The sequence below is a fragment of the Anabrus simplex genome, chromosome 8, assembly GCF_040414725.1.
Source record: "Anabrus simplex isolate iqAnaSimp1 chromosome 8, ASM4041472v1, whole genome shotgun sequence".
In the NCBI taxonomy this organism is placed as follows: Eukaryota; Metazoa; Arthropoda; class Insecta; order Orthoptera; family Tettigoniidae; genus Anabrus; species Anabrus simplex.
The window spans coordinates 182,372,074-182,399,053 of record NC_090272.1 but is presented as its reverse complement, the minus strand read 5'-3'; the positions used below and the strand labels follow the sequence as shown (position 1 = coordinate 182,399,053).

The 26,980-nt window shown below is 40.0% G+C and overlaps 1 protein-coding gene across 1 annotated transcript in view; it reads left to right on the top strand.

The window, feature by feature from the left end:
• The window catches only part of LOC136879358 (ionotropic receptor 21a-like), a 151,965-nt gene that overhangs the window by 100,801 nt on the left and 24,184 nt on the right, over positions 1-26,980 (top strand). Inside the window, exon 9 of the mRNA XM_068229089.1 lies at positions 23,863-24,055. Coding sequence (XP_068085190.1) covers positions 23,863-24,055 — 193 coding nt within the window. The remainder of the gene's footprint in view (positions 1-23,862; positions 24,056-26,980) is intronic.

Sequence of the window (26,980 nt, the reverse complement as noted above, 5' to 3'; positions counted from 1 at the left end):
CTCCCCTTCTGGTCAGTCCTATCTTCTCTCACTGCTGCAGAAGCTACTTCCTCCTCCCTTTTCTCCATCCCATGACCCTGTTCCACCTGTCTTTTCCTTTCTACTACACTACATTTCCCTTTCCTACCTTTTCCCTTCCTCCTATTTCCACACATCTCAGCAACAGTTCCCTGTTCCTCATCTTCCCTCGGTTGTTCTACCTGCAGTGACTCGTACCGATTTCTTACAGACACCTGTCCTGAATTCTGATCCTGAACAGAGCCCTTAGCCTGCAATCTTCTTCCCCTTAAAATATTAGACCACCTGTCTTCTACTATTTCCCCATTTCCTTCCCATCCCTCCTTTACACCTAGTGTATCCTGTACATTATTTGAGGGAGGCCTACTTTCCTTCCTGTCCTCTGAGAGATTCCTTATTATCTCTCTCAAACTCTCCAACTCCTCCCTCATACTCCTTAATGCCTGGCCACATCCACAGTTCCTACACTTGCACTGCTTATTCATTATTTACGGAATAATGGGAAGAAAGGAAAAATAAAATAACTTATTCTGTGCAAATAAAAATGAAAGGAAAGAAATATTGTCTAGGATAGTTCACAAAGATCACACAACAACAAGGTAATTAATATAAGTTACTACTACACTACAATACTACTTAGTTGTACACATTTCTTTTTCTACAACACCCTAACAGAATGAAAATTGCTGTTAATTACTGAAAACCAAAAGTAATACACAAGAATTAGGTCTACACATTTCTAAACTGCAGTTAAGTCTACCCTAATTACTGCAACAGAATTCTAGTAAGAGAGTTAATATGGATACAACAGATACTATAGGTACTACAGATACTATACTACACAAATATTTTACAGTAATAGAATAAACACACTAATTTATAATAAGATACCTACTATAATACACTACAATGATTTTAAACTACGTTCAAACGTATCCTAATTATAATACTACAGGTTAATACCAAGCAAAAGCTGAAATGGAAATTGCAATTCAAGTTTGAAATTTGCAAGACTACTCAAAATAATAGAATAAGCACTCTAATTTCTAATAAGTCAAGGTTTATAATGAGGTTTATAATGGCAATGAGCATCCTGGCCAGGTGAAGTCCTCATTCGTTAGTTGTCCATTCAGGTTCCACTGCTTTACTGTCCTCCATGAAAGGCCCATCCAGTCATGCCATCATCACAACCTCACTATGAGCTGGTATCACTTCCTCCTTGTGGACATGTTCCAAGGTAATGAAGCACACATCATCTCATGTCAAGAATCATTTCATAAGCCTGGAACTCATCGAGTTCCAGGATAATCTCATCAGAAATATCAGCGATGAAGACCCAGACACGTAGAGTTCTCCACCCCAGCATCAAGTTTATCAATGCTTCCTTCTGGACAGGGGTAGTGTCTCAAGAAGCAGTCTAAAGTGCATGAGAACAGTTCAGCTTTTATGGAAAGTTGTTGTTTTGACTCAAGCCATTTTTGACAGAATAAATTCTGTGGCAAAGAAACAGACCATCCTTTTGTCAAAATTGTTAATGGCAACATGTATATGGCTCATTAACCAAAAACCTGTGGTGCTCCTCTCATTTTCCTCCTTGTTAAATGCTGAGAGGGGAAAAGATTCCAGAATTGGACAGTTCTCAGAGACCTGAAACTAACATCCAACAGTGTTTCCTAGAATGGTATTGTTGTCTAGCATTTCAAAGGCAGTAACAATCACTGGCATCCACCATCACCCTTTCCCATTTGATCCACACAAACATGCAGATTAGTTTTCTTCAAATATGGCATACTAAGGAGTTGCCTTTGCCGCATCAACCCAGACTGCAGTGATAGTGCAGTCACTTATAAATAATCATCCATGTTTTCCAGTTTGCTCAGGAAAACTCCCAAGTTGTGTGTGTGTTAATGTATGCAAGCTCTGGAATCTTCATGTACCAAAGGCATGCTGTATAAAATTCTAGGTTTTTTTAGATATCCTTAGGTTATGTGCCATAGTGACAAACTTGTTTCAAGACAATTCTAGAACAGGAACTTTTCAAGGATTTCTTGATATTATTGTAGAATCTTCCAGGTATCTTGTAGTAATACTATGTTGTCTTCTTATTTCCTTTAATTCCATGTGGAACATAGGGCCTCGATGATATTTCTCCAGCTTGTTCTATCTGCTGCCAATGCTTTTACCTCCCTCCATGTCTTGTTAACTCCAGCAATCTCCTTATCTATGTTTCTCTTCCAGGTAATCCTCGGTCTGCCTTGCCTGCGACTGCCTTGTGGATTCCAACTCAATGCCTGCCTTGTGATACTCTCTTGTGGTCTTCTCAGGGTGTGCCCAATCCATCTCCATTTTCTTCTCATTATCTGTTCCTGTATGGGACTTTGACTTGTGGCCTCCCAAAGGTCTTTGTTTGAGATAGTTTTTGGCCACCATATTCTCATAATGTACCTCAAACACCGATTTATAAAAGTATGTAACCTTGTGGTGATGTCTTTGGTCACTTTCCAGGTCTCACTTCCATACAGTAACACAGATTTAACATTTGAGTTGAATATCCTTAGCTTTGTTTTTATACGAATGTGAGGGGATCTCCATATTGGTCGTAACTGTGCAAAAGCTCCTTTGGCTTTATTTATACGACTCACCACATCTCTAAAAGCACTTGCTACTTAGGAAGCATGGTAAGCCAATCCATTCCATCTAGAGTCAAGTTGCAATTGTTACGATGGTTTATGCACATTTCTTTAGTCTTTTTGTTATTAATCTTTAAGCCTACTTCTTTAGCTTCTATTTTTAAGTCATTCAGTTTGATTTCCATGTCCCAAAAACATTCTGCAAGAAGACAGAGATCATCCGCATAATCCAGTTCTTCCAATCGGTTACTATGTTGTAAGAAAGCAAAATTATCTAGAATTATAGCCAGTTTATAGAGAGTTTTAGAGAATAGCTGAAGGAGATTTATGGAGTTATGTTGTTGATACTGCTGCGGCAGATCAATCTTGGCTTACTGTATGAGAGGAGAAGTTAAGGTATTGCTGCTGTTCCCGGTCTAGAAAGCCAATAATAACAGCCGAGAGGATTCGTCGTGTTGAACACACGACACCTCGTAATCTGCAGGCCTTCGGCTGAGCAGCGGTCGGTTGGTAGGCTAAGGCCCTTCAAGGGCTGTAGTGCCGTGGGTTTTGGTTTGGTTTGGTTTGGTTTGGTTTGGTTTGGTTTGGTTTGGTTTGGTTTGGTTTGGTTTGGTTTGGTTTGGTTTGGTTTGGTTTGGTTTGGTTTGGTTTGGTTTGGTTTGGTTTGGTTTGGTTTGGTTGCTGCTGTTATATTGACACCACAACAATAGGTCATTCATAAATTACTATGCATTTTGTATGTGATCAGTTCATTGAGTGAATTATAAGTCCAGACAGTCATTTGACAATGTAGTGAGCTATCATTGATCAGTTGTACCTTATTGATACTGCGCATATCGATTCTAAATTATTGTGTGTGTATATTTCGACATGTGACACTGCAGGATATTTGTGTTAAGTGAAAATATATATATTTAACTGCAGTCAGTGATAGTACTGTAGTGATATTATTATTATTATTATTATTATTATTATTATTATTATTATTATTATTATTATTATTATTATTATTATTATTATTATTATTATTATTATTATTGTTGTTGTTGTTGTTGTTGTTGTTGTTGTTGTTGTTGCTGCTGTTGTCAAATTCGTGTTCATGACAGGAGTTTGTCATATTGTGACATGGCTATTCTGTACAAACGTGTGATAATTGTGTTGAGATTAGGTTATCGCTGATGAGTTGAAGAGTGTTTAAGTACTGTTGTATGATAACTTGAAAGATAGTGAATTCATGAAGGTATTCTTCAAGGACTTCACAATAAGCCAACTGAAGTGTCAGTTGAAGGAGTGTGCACTTTCTACTTCAGGAAAGTAATCAGACCAAATTATACAACTCTGAGAAAAGCTAATTGTGAATAAAATAAATCCAGACAAGTTTTACATCAAGTACGACAAGGAGAGAGTATCTTCAAAATCAGGAGAGGGGATGAGCATCCAAACATTGTTCACAAAGCTGATAACCGCATTCATTCCAGAAGGTCCTGGGTTCAATTCCCAACTCGGTTGGGGATTTTAATCACATATGGTCAATTTATCTGGCTTGGGGACTGGATATTTGTGGTTGTCCGGATATTATCCTTTTCATACCCACACAATACAACTACCAGAGAAACACACAGTAGTAGAGTTAGCATCACAAAAGGCATCTGGCTGTAAAACAGAGCCAAATCCACATGTACGAAACAGTTCACACTCACAACCCCATAAGGAAAGCAGTAAAAGAACAATAAGAAGAAGATGAAGAATTCCTAGCATTACAACGCTTCATAACATATACTCCAGTGGCATTTCAAAGCATAATGGTGTCTGGTCTGTTTTATCAATTTGCGAGAGTATATACAAATTTTACTGGCACTAGTTTGAGTATCTCAGGCAGTAGAGCACTGGCCTCCTGCGTTCAAGGTGTTGCGTCAATCCTGGCCAGTCCAGTGGTATTTGAAGGTGCTCAAATACATCAGCTTCATGTCGGTAGATTTACTGGCGTATAAACGAACTTCTGCAGGACAAAATTCTAGTATCTTGGCATCTCCAAAAACCAAAAAAGTAGTTAGTGGGATGTTAATCTATTATTATTATTATTATTATTATTATTATTATTATTATTAATTTTGAAAAAGGCACGATGTTTCGGAAAGTACACTGACTGACAGAGCAAATGCAACACCAAGAAGGAGTGGTCAGAACTTTATGCCAATTGCAGGGTAGACTGACGTCACTGAGGTATGCTCATGATGTGAAATGCGCCGCTGTGCTGCGCACGTAGCAAACGATAAATGGGACACGGCGTTGGCGAATGGCCCACTTCGTACCGTGATTTCTCAGCCGACAGTCATTGTAGAACGTGTTGTCGTGTGCCACAGGACACGTGTATAGCTAAGAATGCCAGGCTGCCATCAACGGAGGCATTTCCAGCAGACAGACGACTTTACGAGGGGTATGGTGATCGGGCTGAGAAGGGCAGGTTGGTCGCTTCGTCAAATCGCAGCCGATACCCATAGGGATGTGTCCACGGTGCAGCGCCTGTGGCGAAGATGGTCGGCGCAGGGACATGTGGCACGTGCGAGGGGTCCAGGCGCAGCCCAAGTGACGTCAGCACGCGAGATCGGCGCATCCGCCGCCAAGCGGTGGCAGCCCAGCACGCCACGTCAACCGCCATTCTTCAGCATGTGCAAGACACCCTGGCTGTTCCAATATCGACCAGAACAATTTCCCGTCGATTGGTTGAAGGAGGCCTGCACTCCCGGCGTCCGCTCAGAAGACTACCATTGACTCCACAGCATAGGCGTGCACGCCTGGCATGGTGCCAGGCTAGAGCGACTTGGATGAGGGAATGGCGGAACGTCGTGTTCTCCGATGAGTCACGCTTCTGTTCTGTCAGTGATAGTCACCGCAGACGAGTGTGGCGTCGGCGTGGAGAAAGGTCAAATCCGGCAGTAACTGTGGAGCGCCCTACCGCTAGACAACGCGGCATCATGGTTTGGGGCGCTATTGCGTATGATTCCACGTCACCTCTAGTGCGTATTCAAGGCACGTTAAATGCCCACCGCTACGTGCAGCATGTGCTGTGGCCGGTGGCACTCCCGTACCTTCAGGGGCTGCCCAATGCTCTGTTTCAGCAGGATAATGCCCGCCCACACACTGCTCGCATCTCCCAACAGGCTCTACGAGGTGTACAGATGCTTCCGTGGCCAGCGTACTCTCCGGATCTCTCACCAATCGAACACGTGTGGGATCTCATTGGACGCCGTTTGCAAACTCTGCCCCAGTCTCGTACGGACGACCAACTGTGGCAAATGGTTGACAGAGAATGGAGAACCATCCCTCAGGACACCATCCGTACTCTTATTGACTCTGTACCTCGACGTGTTTCTGCGTGCATCGCCGCTCGCGGTGGTCCTACATCCTACTGAGTCGATGCCGTGCGCATTGTGTAACCTGCATATCGGTTTGAAATAAACATCAATTATTCGTCCGTGCCGTCTCTGTTTTTTCCCCAACTTTCATCCCTTTCGAACCACTCCTTTTTGGTGTTGCATTTGCTCTGTCAGTCAGTGTAATAAGATCAGCACGGTTTATATTATTCTGTTCTGTTCGTGAAGTTAATTTGGGCTCGTTATTTCACCCATGCACAATACTGTATTATATTTGTACTAGTTCTACACGCGCACACAATTTCAATAAAGTAGTACACCAATGCAGTTTACAATGTTTTCTGAGTACGAAGTACTTGAAGATTGAGGGAAATAGAACATGCAGCGGACTCACAAAATGGGTTCAAAGCACTTGAAGTAGTTCAGGAAAAGACGTATCACCTAGACAACTGAGAGTGAGGAAATACGTATACAAGACTAGGAGATATAGGAAAAGCACAGGGACATAAGGTTATACTAATCTTCACGCTAGAGTGGCCGTCTCAGCGACTTCTACAAAACATACACACCGGGCCAACATATAAGGGATAAGCAGGAGAGGGCAGTGGAACGACGGGGGGTGGATATATGTGAGAGTGTAGGACTTTGGACAGATGGAAAGAAATATCTGAGCAACGTATATGGGGGGTGTAGAGAGCGCAAAGTGTCAGTGAAATCTTCGAGCATGCTCGAAGAGTGAAATCGTAAACAAAAGATGAAGAGGGGCGACAGTGTGTTGATATGAACATCAATGAAAATGTACACGCGATCGGTGGAAGGGGAGATGAGAATAAACGGTAGCGATGTGTCTTGGTTGAAGAGGAGGCGTTAGGGAGGGCGGGAGGCAAATGAGAATATGATGAAATATGTAAGTAGTGTCAATGTATTGTGGGAAAGTGGGGTTAGAGTTGTAAATTAGAGTGATCTAAGAACTGATTTAAGATACGTATGATTGTGAGAGAGGGCTTGTATACGAGACATGTAGTTGACGAGGGGAGTGGATAATTGTATTGAATTAAGCTGGAGTACAGGCATCGGCGAGGAGAGTTGTACAATGAGCATTGAAAAAAGAGATGATTGATATCAGCATCTACAGATCCACAATGACATAGGGGATGCGGTTGTAAGCGAAATCGAAATTTATATAGAGTTGTAAGGGAATGATTAAAGCGAAGACGTATGATATTGATGATATGACGACGAGTGTAGGTGGCGTGTTGATACCAGAAAGTAGTAGGTAGTATGGGTTGGAGACTATGATAGAATTTGCCCTTCTGACATGCAGATGTTGTCCATGTGTTTTGCCATATTCGTCGTTGTTGTGATTTGAGGAGAGATATGAAATCTGTGGCTGGAACAGAAAATGTAGCTGGGGTTGTAGATAAAGAGGGAAGCCTCTTTCGCTAAGCGATCGGCTCGTTCATTGCCTGGTATGTTCTTATGTGCAGGTATCCAAATGAGGGTTATTTGGACACCTAATTGGTGTAAATTGAAGAGGATGTGTTTGACATTATAAACATACCAGTTCAGCGTAAACTTGTTAGATTTTAGTGTTTGGAGCACGGAGAGAGAGTCAGTGAATATATTAGCAGATTGTATGGATGAATGTTTGATGTACAGTAATGTTTGTCGTATGGCAAGGAGTTCAGCCGAAAAAATAGAAAAGTGGGACGATAAGTGAAACAATTCAGCATACTGAGTCTGTTCGTAATAAAAAGCAGCGCCGACACCACAAGAATTTTTGGACCCATCAGTATAAAAATTGGGACAGGCATTAGTGGATGAAATGCGAACTTTTTTAGAATGTAGAGGAAAAAATGAAAGCCGGTAAGGGAGCATAGCAAAAGAAGATTCTTTAGAATGAATAATAGTAGGAGTATATTGAATCACGTCGTATGCCACAGAATAGTATGGTAGCACATGACTACGAATAATAGTAGATTTAAAAGGGGAGACAGACTCAAATGCCCAAATTAAGGCAGGGGCTCGGCAAGGATGTGTGATAGGTGTCGAGAATGATTGCGCGAGTAATTGTATTTTGGGTAGAAGGTTATTGGAGAGCACTAGAAGTCGTTAGATGCTAGAAATATGCGTCGGAGGAGAAGAGGGGGGTCACCAGTTTCAACTAATAAGGCATTAGTAGGTGTGGTAGACAACGCACCAAAACAAACTCGTAGTGCTTGATTTTGAATTATGTTGAGGGATTGAAGGGCAGATGGTGATGCAAGATCAATTATATGTGCACAGTAGTCGAAACGAGCACGGATGGTGGAGCAGTAGACTAATTTTGCTGTAGCAGGATCAGCTCCCCACGAACGACGTGTAATGGCTTTTAGGAGGTTAATATACGTGGTAGTACAGTTGCGTAGGTGTTGTGTATGTTGGGAAAATTGTAATTTACGGTCAAGGATAATGCCAAGATATTTATGGTGCGAACGTATGGGAATTTCATAAGTATCGAACAGTAAAGGCTCGGAGTTGTAAACCTGCTTGGTAGTAAAAATTACTGCAGAGCATTTATCGGGTGGTAAAGAGAACCCATGAGTGTGTAACCAGGACTGAACTTGAATGAGCAGCCGTGTTATGCATTTGCGAGCAACATCTACGTCTTTATGGGAAAAGTAGAGAATTATGTCGTCGGCATACATAAGAATTCGGGCAGATTGGAGGGCAAGTTGCTCGAGGCCGGATAAACATAAAGCAAACAGTATTCCACTGAAGATATCACCTTGAGGGACGCCGACAGTAGCTTGACGAGGGGATGGCGTAGTGAGAGGAGGTTTGAAGATTAGAGTGCGAGACGTTAACAGATGACGTAGAAGAGTTATGAAAGTGGTAGGGATGCCTTTCTGTGATAACACATCCCATAACATATTCAGGGGGACGGAATCGAAGGCACCTCGTATATCGAGGAAGACAGCAATAGTGTGTTCTTTTCGAGATTTAGCTAATAAGATGTCTATTATGAGCATATTGATCGCATCCTGAGCATTTCGACCTTTACAGTAAGCATACTGATACTTGGGAAGGAGGGAATAATATTCTAAGTACCAGAGAAACCTTTGGAGCATGAGTTTAAGAAATAGTTTGCGTATACAAGATGGCAAAATTATTCCCCTAATATTGTGAGGGGAGGTCATTGGATGTCGAGGCTTTGGAACCGGGACGAGGAAAAAAGTGTTCCACTCGGGAGGAGGAGTCGTAGTATGTAACACAAAATTAAAGTACTGAACAAGCACTTGTAGGGCTTTGGTCGGCAACTGTTGTAACATAGCATAAGAGATATAATCAGGACCGGGAGTGGATGATTTGCAGGAGTTAAGAACGGACGTGAGCTCAGGGAGAGTGATGGGACGAGAAAGGACTGAACACTGACGAGTGGAAGCAGAGATAGCTGGAGTATAAGGTGGAAGTGCATGGTCTGGAGTGAGGGACCTTAGAAAGTCATTCAGAATAGTCGGCGGGATTTGAGGGCGTGGGACGTGAGTGGAAGCCCGGATGAGAGCACGGATAGCATTCCATAATTGAGATGCAGAAATATGGTTATGGAAAGAGGATATAAAAGTTTTCCAGGCCTGTCGTCGTTTTTGATTGAATACACGTCTGATATGAGCAATATGATGTTTGAAGCGAACGTAGTGTGAAGGGGTTAGAGTTTTACGATAAATTTTGAAGAGTCTCTTGCGTTTAAGGATTAATTGGTGACATTCACTGTCCCACCACTTTAATTTAGAGGCACCAGTTGTCATGGAGTTTGATGGTGGTGTAAAAGGATGGTATAGGTCCAGATACTGTGTTATTATTTTGAGCAGTGAGTGATAGGATAATTCTGTTACAGGGAAGGTCTCCAATTGGGTTACCATGTAGGAGTTAAAGCACGAAGCATTGAACTGTTTCATGGAACGTGCGGGGCGATATAATGGTCGTTAAGTGGGTTTTTAGTAATATACCCGTGGCCATAAGTAATGAGGATAGGAAAGTGATCACTTGTATGAGTGTCACTGAGTACCCGCCACGTGGTTATAGAGGCAATGGAGTTGCGGCAAAGTGATAGTTCGACTGCACTAGGCAACGAACCAGGAGGAGTGAGCCTGGTAGGGGAACCATCGTTCAGAAGCAAGAGATTATGTTGAGTTACAGCATGTAAGAACTGTGTGCTTTTGGAGGTGTTGAGCGGGGCTCCCCACTGAGTATGATGAATATTGACATCTCCCAAAAACAACAGTTGGGTATCAGGTGGAAACTGATTAAAAAATTTGAACCATTGGGCAAAAGAGGTGTAGTTATCAGGGGGATTATACAAGTTTATAACATATGTGTTCTGATATATAAGACCTAGGGAATAGGTATTTGGTATTATGTATTGTAGATGTAATGGAGTGTACGATAACGAAGTATGTATCATAAGTGCGACACCATCAAATCCTGGTCCGTCATGGCGTTCGATAGAATATCCTGTAAAATAAAAGTTAGTTGTATGAGAAAACCAAGTTTCTTGCAAAGCGACTATATGAGGAGATGTTTCGTGCATGAGAATTTTGAATTCGTATTGTTTATTTTGTAGGCTCCTAGCATTCCATTGAAGGATGCGTACTACCATTATTAAAGATAAGGTGTAAACTTTCGCGAAGTTGACTAATAACTGGTAAGATATTGGGGTGATCTCCAATTAGTTGAGTAAGCTGCATGAGAAGATTGAGAACACACTGTTGAACATGTTCTCGCTGTGGGAGTGTAGTACCTGTTTGGGGATGCTGTGCGGGTTGCAGAGGCATTGGCGGGCTCGATGTTGAGGGAGTTGGCTGACTGGGTTGAATGGGGTATTGATAACTCAGAGATTGAGAGGGGGGAGAGGATGTAGTGGATTGCACTAGCTGGAGATACCCAGCTCTATCATATCCGGGAGAAGGTTTAGGTGGAAAAAAACCTTAACAATCACTTGTGTGAATTTGCGTTTGCGAGGGGCGTCTGGTATTGGAGAAGGATGTTGAGAGGGTAGGGGAGGAAATTGTTGAATGTTATTATACTCAGAATAAGTAGGTGGAAATAGTCGAGGAGAAGCTTCTGAGAAGGAGATGTTATCAGTGCACATGAGTTTTTTGATTTCCACTTGCTTCTGATGAACAGCACAATCTGATGAACCCGTTTCATGTTTCCGATTGCAATGTACACATAATTTGACATTAGCAAGGCAGTCTGAGGTAGGATGATTCAAACCACAGTTGCGACAGCGAAAGTTAGTGGACTGGCAATTGCGTATGGTGTGTCCAAAACGCTGGCATTTGGAACAAATAATGGGGTAAAATATAAAGGGATTGACTTCTAACATTACATGATAGATTGAAACATATTTGGGCAACGTTTTGGACCAAAAAACAATCTTTACGGAGCCGGTAGGTAGATATACTGCCTGACCATCTTGGAGGGATTTACGGCGTAGGCGATGAACAGAATGAACTTTGACGTCACTCTGAAGTAAAGTAAGAATATCGGATTCAGTTAGATCTTTCTCAACACCGCGTATAATGCCTACGCGGAAGATACTGGAGTGAGGAATAAAGACATGCAACTTGTGTGTATCAAGGAACTTATTCTGCAAAAAGTCATTAGCATGATTAGGAGAGTGAAAGTTTACCTGAATCCTGTTACGGCCTTTATACTGGATGGATTTAACAGGAAAGTTCCTTTCATGGAGTAAACTCCCTATAGCCATAGGGTGTAGGTTGCCAATGTTATTACCTTGTTTGGATGAAACAAAAACAAGATATGGTCCTGGGTGGTTTAATGGGTATAAATTACATGCACTAGTATTAGGAGGTTGAGCAGGAAGGGGAGAGTTAGTATTGCATTGGGTCGAAGTTTGCAACGAAGGGGTAGGGGTAGAACTATCATTCACGTTTGTATCCATTTTCACTTCTTCTTCCCGTTCAACATTACTATTTGACGCGGGATGAAAGTCCCGAGTACCTCCACTATCAGAACTCATACCACCACTTCACAATCACACGCAAGCTAGCACTCGAACGCAGGAGTAAGTTCTAGAAACTTCAGACACCGAACACGAAACCTCGAACACAACGAACCGTACAGTACGATGTCGCGGACGAGACCAATCCACGGTTTATATTAAAGTGACACTATTTATTACATACGTAAATCACAGATGGATGCAGTGAAACAGTAGACATGGAGATTACAATTGTGACGTGTCAGAATAGACAAAGAAAACGTAGTGTGATGGTGACTCAGCCAGGGTCATATGAATATGTATAAATATTCTCAATACCCACTCTCGAAGGCTCTACCAACTTCAACGTTTCAGTCTTCTGACATCCAGACACACTACACACTTCCAGTGCTTATACTTCGGTAGTCCCTTTGTTAATATATCTGCAGGCACCTTGTCAGTTGACAAGTATTCGAGATGAATGTCCCCAGATGAAAGATCCTCTCGTACAAAATGATGTCGCACATCAATGTGCTTAGTCCGAGAGTGGAAAACAGGATTTCCAGCAAGCTTCTGAGCTCCAATGTGGTCGTTATATAGCTGTACAGACGACACGCTGTTAATGCCTATCTCCCTTGCTAGTCGTAGTATCTGCACTGCCTCTTTTGAAGCCTCACCCAAGGTCATATATTCTGCCTCCGCTGAGGACAATGTCACTGTCCGTTGTTTCCTGGATTCCCAAGATACAACCCCGCCATACATTGTGAAGGCAAAGCCAGTGTATGACCTGCGATCGTTGATGCATGCAGCCCAATCAGCATCTACATAGCCAGTTAAATTTCTGGTATCGCTTCCAGAAGAACCCTTCAAGTACCTCATACTCTCTTTGCCGCTTGCCAATGTTCTTTGCCAAAAGAATCATTGTATTGGCTTAAGACACTCACTGCATGAGATATGTCTGGACGCGTTGCAGTTGATAGGTACATAAGAGCACCTATGAGCTCTCTGTAGGGGGGCCTCTCGCCATCATCCTTGGACCAAGTACTTGATCTTAGCAGTTTAATTCCAGGTTCAATTGGTGTGGCCACAGGCTTGCAATCAGACATTCGAAAGCGATCTAAGATGTCCATAATATAACCATCCTGCTTCAAGGTGATACCGGATTCATCTCGAGAAAACTCAATCCCGAGACAGTACCGTACTTAATGTCTTCCAGGTCTTTGACCTCAAATGATGTTTGTAGAAATTTGTGGACCTCGTCAATTTCTCTCGAGTTCCGTGATAAAACTAAAATGTCATCAACATCAACTATGATTAGGAGAGCATCAGCATCAGAACCCTTCACATACAGTATCGAATCGCCGGACGTTGGTTTGACACCAAGCTTTAGTAGTTGCATGTTCAAGCGTTGGTGCCAACAACGGCCAGCCTGCTTCAAGCCATACAGAGCCTTTTTAATACGGCACACACAATCCTTGTTCAACATCTTCAGCATCCTCATGGCTTCAGCTATAATCTCGGATGTTGCATTGCTTTCCTCTGCGATGAATTTGAGTATTTCTCTGGTGTAGTTTGGTACTTCCATAAAGATTTCCTCTTCAACAATTCCATTTAAGTATGCAGTTGCTACATCGAATTGTCGGACATACATTCCATGATGAGCAGCGAGCGCAATAGCCATTCGTAATGAGCTGAGGCATGCTACTGGTGCGAATGGTTCAGTATATTCTATACCTGGCCTCTGGGAAAAACCCCTGGCCACGGCTCTAGCCTTCCTTCTCGTGATCTCGCCATTTGCTCCGTATTTATTCCTAAGGACTACACGACTTCCAATCGTCGTCCTATTTTCTGGGCGGTCTTCGAGATCCCAGACCTTGTTTCTTAGAATAGAGACAAATTCATCTGCCATCGCCTGCATCCACTCATTTTTCTCTGGACCTGAAAGTGCCATCTGAATTGGAACCTCAACCAGACATACTGAATCAATTTGTCTTCCATCGTGTTCCTGGTAAAGCTTTCGAGGTCTGCCTCGTGTTCCCGAACGGATCATTTTTAGTCTTCCTGGAGCATGTCGAGATTGTCGTATTTCTGGTTCTGGTTCACTTTCAAAACCAAGAAATTCTTCTTCAGAACTATCCGGATCTTTGGTGCTTTCTGTACGTTCTGTATCTCTAGGAGTTATGTTTACATTGATGAAAGGATCAACCTGCACTGGCTCTATACTGGGATGATCTTCATCAAAGTGCTCTGCATTTGGGTGCTGACTTGAAAAAATATCAAGATCGAATTTTTGCTCTTTTCTGTCCCCTTTCAGAAACTTGACATCACGTGAGATTTCTACTTTTCGTTCCTGTGGTATCCAAATTCTGAAACCCTTAGACTGCTCCGCATATCCGAGGAATATGCCCCTTTTTCCCCGAGGGACGGATTTTCCTATGTTCGGCGTTCGATTTAGGCAGTAGGTTTCACATCCAAATTTTTCGAATTTACAAACATTTGGAACCTTACCAATCCAGGCTTCGTAAGGAGTTCGTCCACCCAGTTTACTCGTAGGACATCTATTCCTAATGTAATTCGCCGTTGAAACAGCTTCTGCCCAGAAAGAAGGAGGAAGTTCGGACTGCATTAATACACATATGGCCATCTCGACGAGTGTACTGTTTTTCCTCTCAGCTACTCCATTTCGTTCCGGGTTACGCGGATCGTCAGGCGTCGTAGGATCCCGCAGTATTTCAACAGTGCGTCGAATTGGGAATTCACGTATTCCGTACCATTATCAGACTACAAAATCTTTATATTCGCGTTTTTCTGTGTTTCGAGACGTTTTTTGAAGCCCTGAAACTCATTAACGACTTCATTCTTCTGACGAAGAAACTTCACTTCGCACCATCCAGTCGCATCGTCGACGAATGTGACGAAGTAACGCGCGTTTCCATTCGAGGAAACCCTCATTGGGCCACAAATATCGGAATGAATCAATTCCCCTGGTTCCATTCTCCTATCGGACTTTTTCGGAAAAGGGGTACGTGTCATCTTTCCTTGGAGACAGATCTCATATTCAAAATCCTCTTCAGTGTCGATGACTTCGATTCCATCTATCCTTTTATTCTTCACTGCCTTACGTAGATCCGTTATGTTTAGATGCCCCAATCGAATGTGTCAGTCCGTAATAGACCCTTTGCGTGTAGGTATCTTCAGCTTGGGCAATTTTTCCCCGTTCTTTGGCGTACGACCCATTAACGTGATAAAGTCCGTCTTTTTTATGTGCAATGAATAAGGTACAATCGTTCGCATCTGTAACTTGAGCGGATGTTTTGTCAAACACTACGCGGTGACCCCTGTCTACGATCTTCCCGACTGAGAGTAGATTAGTACGCAGATCAGGTACGTATAATGTATCGCATAGGTTGAAACTTCTATCACAACCATCAACGTTCAAAGACATTGTCACAACAACTTTTGCACTTATTTTCGTTGTAGAACTGTTCGCTAACTTTAAATCGTCAGAAACATCGGATTCTACTTGTGAAAAATAGTCCAGATTTTTACACATGTGCGATGTACAGCCGCTGTCGAGGCACCACACTGTATCTGCGTCGCGGTCCGTCACGAACTTGCACGAGTTCAGTTCTGAAGTAATATATAGCGAGATACTTCCTTCGGCCTTGTGAGCATGGTCATAATAATTTTTACTCGTTTTGCACTCCTTCGCCTTATGACCTATCTTTTTACAACTATAACAACGAAAACATGTGAATCCTCCTTTTTCGCCTTTATCGACTTTGCTAGTGGGCTTTCTATAATTGTTCTTGTATATTCGTTCAACATTCATACAGTTTTGCATCATGTTGTTCCGGGCACTACTCCTCGCATCACTTTCTTCGTGCACCGAAAGTATTAGAAACCATTGAGCTTGTCCACGGCATCGGAAAATCTCCGCAAATGATCGCGTACATCCCCATCTTCACTCATTCTTTGAAGCATGATCTGCTTTAATAATGTTGCTTTCCACGCTGGCCCCTTCGATTGGTAAATCGACTTAGTTTTAGCCACAGTTCGCGCGAAGTGACACAATATTTTACCTCTTTCAATTCCGTGGGTTGTATCGCCAAGATGATATCTGACATTGCTTCACTGTCACGTTCTGCCCATTCTGTAATAGCGGCCGTGTTCTCGCTAACTGGTTCAGGCTTAACCTTTATTCCGCCTACGTACACCCTTGAACGATTTTTTACTAACACAGCCTTCATGTGAATTTTGCACGTGTCAAAGTTGTCCTTTGACGACATCTCGACGCGCACCATACTTGAAGTGTTCATCTTCACACACTATTTCTTCGCAGAAGTCACTTGGCTAAATGTTTAACCATGGGCGCCCGCAAGGCCACCTCCCGCTGGAATTCTAAAAAGGTTGATGTTCAATTGTTTAATATCATACCAGATTATTTCATAAACCGACAGTCATCTAGCATCTGTTATAACCAGAAATTTCTATAAACAATTTAATGTTGCTGACGTTGTATTGGTTTTTATATTCAAGAAAACTGTTAATGAGGCTCCCCCTGGAAAATATCCTGCGGGCGCCCATGTGCTTAACTCAACCTCGCCAACCGTGTGCGACACGATATTTTCACGCATCTATTATTCAGTGTATTTTATCCCTACACATTTAATCACTTTCCAAACGCGCATCGTGGGCCCGTAACCTGTTGGAAAGGCACGATGTTTCGGGAAGTAATAAGGTCAGCATGGTTTATATTGAAATGACACTATTCATTACATACATAAATCACAAATGGATACAGTGAAAACAATGGACATGGAGATTACAATCGTGACGTGTCAGAATGGACAAAGAAAACGTAGTGTGTAGGTGGCTCTGCTTGATGGTGGCTCATCCAGAGTCATATGAATATATATAAATATTCTCAACATTATTATTATTATTATTATTATTATTATTATTATTATTATTATTATTATTAATTGGTGCAAATCAATAATAAATCTGTGGAATTCCACCATATTTTCCTCATAATTTGCTAGGAGACATTGCTCAATGTTTGTTTTCTTTCAAATACTGAAGTCGTTTCATTAAAGAAACTAATGAGACATCGACAGCTAGCCTTCTTTTCTTAATTAAGCTATCAACCAAAACAGTTTACTTGTGACTGCACAACCAAACTATGTCTTTACAGTCACATATTCACATATCCTGTTTTTGATTTCTGGAAACTTCACATTTTGTCCACAAATGCCCGGAGGTTACTGTTTGTTCAAGATGGGCTGAATTTTTCCTCCACTCACATACCTTACTCCATCTCTCATCCTCATCGTACTTTCTTCCCAAAGCACGAATACAAATTTGTTCTGCCCTAATAATGTGCGGCTTTTCTTTAGCCATGCACAGTCTGTTACAAGTAGCTGTCCTAAACACGTGCCACTACTTAAAGCTGATGTCATGCAAGTGATGCAATAGGTACGCGGCACAACTTCTCGGTTATGGCTGGAAGAGAGCTGCCAACTACGGGGGTGGAGGGATACCAACTTCCAGGTTTCTATATGTCAAGAGCACTGTACCAGCCTTCATACAAAGGTAGATGGAACAGAGGTGCCAAGAGAGAGGTGTAGAAAGATACAAACTTCCGGGTATCTATACATCCCCATGAACACCGAAACGTGCACTCCTGTGGAAGCTGAGAAGCAGAAACAAGCTTGTTGGGGGCTGAGAAGAAATGGATGCAGAATAACTAGGATTGATGAGTAGAGAGCCCAATCTGTTTCAAAATATGAAGATCATCCTCGTTCTTCAGTGGTTTCACGTTTATCCTTGTTTCCTTTTTCTATTGTTCCCCCTTCATACACTCACATGGCGTTATGTATATCATATTAGAGTAAAATTTTACTGTTACAGAAGCCATTATAATGAAATATTCATAATTTTTTAAAAATATTCTTAGTCCCCTTCCCTTTTCTCTATTTAATGTATGTAAAAATAATTCATTTTAACATATTTCAAACTTTCAGTATAACAAACTTATCGTAAGTGGTGTTCTGCCTATATTTAACTTTCTTTTTACAAAATATAATTTAAATTCATCCTTATTTTAATTGCCAGGCATTTCATACTGCACGTTCATATGCACCTAACGTCAGACAGCACACTAATTACAACACATCGGTGCGACTAGCTGATTTTAAATATCAGGGGAAGGTAAGCAAACTACATAACAGTGGAGAAGAAAGATAGTCGTGGACGGAAGTGACGCGTAGCCATTTTAGGCCTAATGTTAAACATATGGGAAAAACTACGAACAGCTTAAAACCGGGAAAAAATTCTTTGCAGTGCCAAAATAGATTTCAGTCATTGCAACACGTTCCAGAAGAAGACACATCAAGTTTTCCGAATAATTTTAAATCCAGTGGAGTTAACCTACAGAAGAAGAAAACCAACCGGAAGTCAAGATCGCCAAAAATTCATCTCTACGCAAACAGTGAAGGGCGGGGTATGGCAGAAGGCATCAAGGATGAGCTGCATAATCCAGAAACTGAGGTTTTAGGACTAATAAAACCAGGTGCCAAAACTGAAGACGTCCTTTCAAGTTGTGATCCTGTGTTAGAGAAGGACAACTACGTGGTGAATGTGAGTGGTACAAATGACATTGCTGCAAATGAAGGTGAGGAACTAATTACGACCCTCAGAGGTAAGATTTCGAAACTACCTGACTCAAAAGTAATTGTATTTAATGTGCCACCCAGGTATGACCTTATAGAAGACTCGTGTGTGAACAAAGCTGTACATGATGTAAATATAAAAATCAAGAGATTAAGTAAGAGTTTTAGAAATGTCTATGTAGTAGATACTTTAGGTCTTGGCAGGCAAATGTTCACTAGGCATCTGAATGGTAATGGAAAAGCAAATCTCTGTAGACAAATTGCTACAATTATCAACAGAGATTTGCAAACTAATATGCACTTAAGAAAACCCATACCACTAAATTGGCATGTACAGGGAAAGTTGCCAGAAAACCCAGATCCTTAAATCAAGATCTATGTACACAGATCTGGGTTCCAGGGACGTTCTCAACTCATGAGTCAAATGTTACCCAGTTACAACAGTCAAGTTTTAGGGTGGAAGGGGGTCTGAGATTGCTCTTGGTAAACTGTCAGAGTGTAGTAAATAAACAAATAAAATGCAGTACATTGATGGAATCTTATGAGACTGAAGTGGTGATAGGAGTAGAATCATGGTTGAGAGAAGGGGTGGGTAATAGAGAAGTATTTCCAGAAGAGTATACAGTCTATCGTAGAGACTGAGGAAATAAAAAGCGTGGGGAAGTGTTTATTCTGGTGAAGGAAACTTATTGTTCACATGAATGGTTTACCAATGAAAGGGATGAAATATTAGGGATAACATTAGTTTGCGATAATGTGAAGGAGGTGGGAATTATAGGAACATATAGGCCTGTAAGAGAAGAAAGAGACATGGAAATATTTGAGAAAATAATAGATTATACTCATAAAAACAATCATAATGATATGGTAATAATTGGGGGAGATCTAAACTTGCCAGAAGTTGAATGGAATGGAGCTGCAAGTGAAGCCCATGAACAGAACTGGGAAATAAGTTAATTTGGGAGGGAGGATTTACACAAGTAGTACAGGAACCGACTCATCTCAACAACTTGCTAGATGTATTCTTGGTTAAACCATGGGAAATTGTTGATAAAACAGGTAATTGAATGTATAGGTGATCATAAAGCTGTAATAATCGGATGTAGGACTTGTACCAAAAATGCTTAATAAGAGGTCACAGAAGACAAGAAATTATACAGAAAAACTAAAGTTGATGAATTTGGGACTTACCTTAAATCACAATTCAGTTGTTAGATAAGTGAAGGGAGTAATGTGGATACACTTTGGGCTAAATTTAAAGGAATCATTTGGGAAGGAGAGAAGAGATTTGTACCTGTTAAGAAGGGTAAAATGACCTCAGACCCTGTTTATTATACAAGGGAAATAAGGAAATTAAAAAGAAAATGTAGAATAGTAAACAGGAAAATCAAAGAGGGTAGGGAGAATAGAGGGATCTGAATAGAGTGAAAAAGGAAGCAAAAGAGAAATATATGAATGACATACTTCAAGAGGGTAATGATCACAAAGGGAAATGGAAAAACCTGTATTCATATATTAGGTATCAAAAAGGAAAGGAATCCAAATTCCTACAATGGTGGGAGAAGGGGGTGAACAATATTTAACAGATACTGAAAAAGCAAACCTCTTTAGTAGGGAATTCAGAGATTCAGTAGAAGATTGTCAGGACTTGGAAACCATAACAGAAGATAGAGAGGGAGAGACACAAGGGAAACAAGAAGCTTCTCATTCACAAATGAAGATATTTTCAGAGAAATCCAACTGCTTCAGCAAGGAAAAGCTGCAGGGAGTGATCAAATTACTGGGGAGGTATTAAAGACAATGGGGTGGTATATAATGCCTTATTTAAAATTTCTCTTTGACTATGTCATAAATAATAGTGCAATACCAAAAGAATGGAAGGAATCTACAATAATACCAATTTATGAAGGAAAGGGTGATAAAAGGAAACCAGAGAACTGCAGACCAATCAGCCTGACCAGTATAGTTTTTAAAATACTGGAGAGTTTAATAGCAAAGTACATCAGAGGGATATGTGATGATAAAAATTGGTTCATGAGGAGCCAGTATGGATTTTGAAAGAAATTTTCTTGTGAGGCACAACTGGTGGGATTTCAGCAGGACATATCAGATCAGTTGGATTTAGGAGGCCAGTTAGATTGCATAGCCATAGATCGTTCCAAAGCCTTTGATAGAGTGGAACATGGAATATTATTAAAGAAATTGGAGGGAATAGGATTAGACGTAAGAGTTATACGTTGGGTAAGAACATTTCTAAATTCAAGGGTTCAGAAAGTCAAAGTAGGAAATAATATATCACAGGAAGAGAAAGTTTGAAAGGGAATCGCACAGGATAGTATAATCGGTCCGTTACTTTTCTTAATATACACAAATGATTTAGGGAATAATATAACATCAAAAATAAGATTGTATGCAGATGACATAATTGTTTATAGGAAAATAAATAACGTTGAGGATTGTTAAGAATTACAAAGGGACCTTGAATGTATCCACAGTGGGTTGAAGAAATTAATACGAAGGTTAATGGAGGCAAATCAACTGTTACAACATTTACAAACAGGAGCTTTAAAATTGAATTTGAATATACTTTGGATGAGGTAGTTATCCCGAAAGATGGCAAGTGCAAATACTGAAGTGTGAGATTTGAATGTAATTTGCACTGGAAGGGTCATGTTGATGACATTGTTGGGAAAGCATACAGATCATTACATGTCATAATGAGGCTACTTAAAGGATGCAACAAAGAATTAAAATAAAAAAGTTACTTAAGTATGGTTCGTCCATTATTGGAGTATGCAAACAGTGTTTGGGATCCTCACCAAGAATACCTAATAAAAGAAATAGATAGTGAGCAGAGGAAAGCAGAAAGATTTGTAACAGGGGATTTCAGGAGAAACAGCAGTGTATCAGAAATGTTAGAGGAACTTGTGTGGGAAACTTTAAGTAAGAGAAGGGAGAAAACTAGACTTATAGGATTATATAGAGCCTATACAGGAGAAGAAGCATGGGGAGAAATCCGTGAGAGGCTTCAGTTGGAAAATAATTATATTGGCAGAACTGACCACAAGTATAAAATTAGAAGGAATTTTAGTAGAAGCGACTGGAGTAAATTTTCATTCATTGGGAAGGGCGTGAATGAGTGCAACAGTTTACCAGGGGTAGTGTTTGATCCTTTTCCAAAATCTGTACAGGTATTCAAGAAGAGAATAAACAGCAACAGGGAAAATAAATGAAATGTTAGAGGGCATTCGACCAGTGCAGGTTATTGTAAATTAAAAAAATGTGTGTGAATAAATTAATTCCATTCCCTGGTCCATGGAGTTTGGACAGCCAAAGTAGGGGACTGCCTGTAGGGGTGAAGTACAGTGGGGACTTCGAGGGCCCTGGGACCGCTACGGTAGCTGTGAAGGCCCTTCAGGAACTCTGAAAAGTGGCGGCAAAAGGGGGCTCTGGTTAAGACGCAGCAGGTCGTTATGCTACTTAGGTTCCAAAATGGGTAAAAAAAGTATAAAAATGCAATGTAAATTTTAATCTTATACCAGTTGAATAGTATTATTTGAAGTAATTCCACATACTGTATATGAGTTGACTATGTTTATAAGTATAGGAGATATTATAAGTAGAATTTTGTGAACAATATAAATTTATTAAGGATGATCTGTTTGCTTAATAGAAAAAAATGTTAGCATAAATTGTATATTATTTTATTCTATAATTTTTTTCTTCTCTTGTTAATTTAAAATTTAGTGCTTGACAATAATGTACTTTAGTGTACCATTTGCCACCGAAGTAGACACCTCATTTGCAAATAACGAGATTTTGATATGATTTGATAACAATTCTGATCAGAGGGTTGTTTACCCAACAGAATGTAAAGATAAATGATGCGGTTCTTAAAACAAATTTACATTTTATTCAGTTATGGAGTACATCATAATGCTGGATTAATTTCCTGTAATTAAAACACTAATTAAAGTCAATTTCCTGTGTAATGCTGCCTCGGAGATGGACCTTAATATCAACATTTTGGAAGTAATGCAGACATTCATTGCTGCGTGGAGATCCCTGAAAGATGAAATCATTGCAAATTGCTTTAGAAAAATTGGAGTGGTTTATGCAGAAGATGACATCACATAAAGTGAAGCATTGGATGATGCAGAAACAGAGGAAAAATGGAAGCATTTGTGTGAAAAGTTGGATCTGCTAATAAGTCTGAATCTTGCAGACTATGTCAACATTGTCTGTGATGTTTAAATGCAAAAAGAAATCACTGATGATGAAATTGTTTCAGCAGACATTATGAGTGAAATGAAATGTCGTATGGCTTTCAGTGCCGGGATATCCCAGGACGGGTTCGGCTCGCCAAAGTGCAGGTCTTTCTATTTGACGCCCGTAGGCAACCTGCGCGTCGTGATGAGGATGAAATGATGATGAAGACAACACATACACCCAGCCCCCGTGCAGTAGGAATTAACCAATTAAGGTTAAAATCCCCGACCCGGCCGGGAATCGAACCCGGGACCCTCTAAACCGAAGGCCAGTACGCTGACCGTTCAGCCAACGAACATTATGAGTAATAGAAAGCCATGTGATGATGAGGTGGAAAAAAAGTACCTCAACTTGTTCGACAAAGTTCGACTTTTGGTGCAGGCAAAAGACATGCCACGTAGTCTTCAAGGATTTCTTGTCACGAAGTGATATGCCACAATCTGTCTTTAATGTTTGTGCAGAGATTGGTGATTATCTACAATGTTCTTTTGCGTTTGGGATTGTTCAAAATAAACCACAGACTTTTTCAAAAAATAAAATCCACAACATAGTGTACATATGCTGAAAATTTGGAGAAAACCTCTTGCAATTACTGTATAGCAGTACTTTGTGTACTTATATCCTAATTTTCCTATCATCTAGTAAATATTATGCCTTTTCATTTCTAAATTCAGGCTGAAGAAATGTACATCCTGCAAGGATATAGCAACAAGTTAGTTCTTAATAATTGACCTATTTCAATATTTAAACATTTCACTATAACAAATTAATTCCTGAGGTCCCCAACATTTTGTTATACTGGTATTTCATTGTTTGTGTTCATATTCTTTTACTCCTTATTTTTTTCACTTGCAACTATATGCTCGTAAAACAACATAAGGTATTAGTACTTTTCTCATATGTTCATACAGAAGGCGGAGGTTACGACAAGCTACTCAACAACTCAGCCGACCCAGTGATCACAGCACTCCTCGAAAATTTGGAATTTGTGCCTAGAGTCTCTGATGGAATACTCAATATTACTAAAGCATTCTATCGTCCGTATGCATACCTTGGATCGAGGACCTTACTGGACTTCATATTAAAGGCCAATTACACCTCAAGGTCAGTCCTGTAGTAGTGCAAATAAAATATTACTCAACTAATTTCAAATATTTCTAATTACGAATTCACCTATATTGTTATAGCAGATTTAATGAATGAAGAGCCCTGTGTTAGAATACTTTGAAAATTACTGAATAAAATGTTAATTAATGCAAGTATTGATTAGGTTGACATTAATTAACATTTTATTTTATAACTGATAACTGTCAATATAGATCACATTGAAATTTGTAACAATTGTAACAATACTTTGAAAAGAACTCAAGTCTGTTCGCCGCCATGTGAAATGCAATGGTCACTTTCATCTCCTCCCTTATTTAAATAGTATAGCATTTTTATTCATCCATCAAATCAAATACATGTACACTATACAACGTACTTTTTGATACTGGACATGTCTTATAGCTATATGATGTAAAACAAATATAAACACACGTATGATAAATAAATCGCTATGAACAAATAAATTGTTATGTATATTATATATTCTAATCTTATGTAATACATAAAGCAAAACATTACAGCACTTAATAAATCTTATGACCTATTTAGATATTCCTCCACAGAATAAAAACAAAGGTATGCCAGATATACCTTTATACAAATTGCTTTACGTCGCACCGACACAAATAGGTCTTATGGCGACGATGGACAGGGAAGGGCTAGGAGTGGGAAGTAAGCAGCCATGGCCTTAATTAAGGTACGGCCCCAGCATTTTCCTGATGTGAAAATGGGAAGCAACGGATAACTATTATCATGGCTGCTGACAGTGGGGTTTGAACCCACTATCTCCCGAATACTGGATGCTGGCCACACTTAAACGACTGCAGCTATCGAGCTCGATAAAATATGTCTTTAATTATCTTTCAAATTTTTGTATTTTGGGGCAAAGTCCTGTGATAGTTCATTGTATAATTTGGTCCCTATATGATATGTTCCTTTTTGATACATATTTGTATTTGTGTAAAAGCTATTAATGTTTTGTTTGTGCCTTGTGTTATGGGCATGAATATAGCTATTTATTTTTAGGGAACTCTTTTTATTCATTAAATTCACTTTAAAAAGCAGAATACTTTCAAAGATACAGGGTAATGTGAGGATGTGCTCAGTTTTGAATTTAAATACTGTACTGTATATATTTATTCCTTTTGAGATCATGCTGAATCCAAATCCCTAAAATTGTTGTTTCTAAGTTGTTTTGTACTTGGCAGTCATTTAAAATTATATTTGGAGTTGCAGGATCCCTGTTCTGAGGGGTATAGGGATATTTTCTCACAATTTATTATTAGACAATTTTTTGAGATCATTCAGATAAGAGTATCAGCAGACTGCTGCAGAACCTCATTTGTTTTACCTTTTATTAAAACTGTGGTATCATTCACAACCAATATTCTCAGATGAATCAGTATTCTGAGTTATGTCATTTATATAGTAAAGAAAAAATATAGGGCCCAAGACTGACCCTTGCAGAATTCCAAATTTCATGGTACCCTTGTCAGGTAACTGTTCACTTTGTGGAGTATTTCCACCGCCATTGTATTTTAAGCTAACAATTTGTTTCCGCCTAACTAGATGTGGTTCAATCCGTTTGTTTTCTATCCTACCCCTAATACCATTTTGATTTAGTTTTGCAATAAGGATTTTGTTATTGACAACATCAAGAGTTAATGGATAAATTGGAAAATACAATGTAGGTACTTAAACATGATAAGTGCATGCTGTGAATCTCTATTTCTAAAAGGTGTCAAGTTGGATGAGGTAAGAATAGTTATATAGGAAGTAAAGACTCATTTCTGTATTAGTATTGATGGCATGCCTGATTCAATTTTAAAGAAATGTACATTTCAGTACATTCAATTTATCATTATACATTTTCCTTGCTAGTCTTACTACTTTCCTTAATATGCTAGTGTATTTTTTGTAGTGTACGGTATGTGGAATTCAGGTATTGTATAGCTTTGTCATATTGTTTTTGAAGTTTCATTATTGATTCAGTTACATCAGTACTAAATATTTGTGCATGATCGTGTAACGTGCTCCCCTACATATTTATTACTTCAAAATTTCTACTTTACCATCTGTCAACTTCTTCGGCCTGCTCTTACTACAGCGTGTATTTTGACTGCTTACCCAGCCCACTATGCACACTATTGCTGCTCTCCCTCCATCCCTGCCCCTCTTCCGCTGCATGTATACGTCACGTCTATTTCTCGTATATTCTGGACTCTGCTATCTTCCACTATAAATCCCAGCCCTGGCCTCGAACAGGCGGTCAGACATCCAATGACGAACTGTGTGGAGGGAAGCGTTCGCACTCGCATTACGGCTGGCCCGTATGTGACATCTTATTTTAACTGCTACATCACATCTGAATTTTCGACGGCTAGCTGGGTGAGCAAAAATTAATCGTGTTGTCTTTCAACTCCTAAATAAGGAACATTTATTCTCTTCCACTATGCCCTTCAGGCTGGATTCGCAGTGTTACATTTTGTGTGTTAACGAATATTATCTACGAGTATGTTCATTCTGAACTTGATTTGTAATTTTCAAACCGTTATTACCACTAGGCTTACTTCATGTACAGACGCTTGAAGAGATAAACATTATCTGTGATTTTTCCTTGTTTTTGAACAGTGTGTACGGCTAATTGTGTGCGTGGCTTTACTACTTTCTGGAAACTTTTATGCAGGCTGAAAATCTTCCTTACCCGTCTCCTCGCAGCCCTTTGATTTCTTTGTTCTCTCCTATTGCTCCTTTTTCTCTTTCTAGGTGACTCTGGTGGTTTTCTTATTGTACAGTGGCCTTCGTGTTTTTATATATCTTTCTAAACATAGTGCTTTTTAAATAGGATGTTAGTCATATTGTAATCTAGTCATGTTTTGCATGATCTAACCTATTCATTAGTCATGCGTATTAAATTTTGTA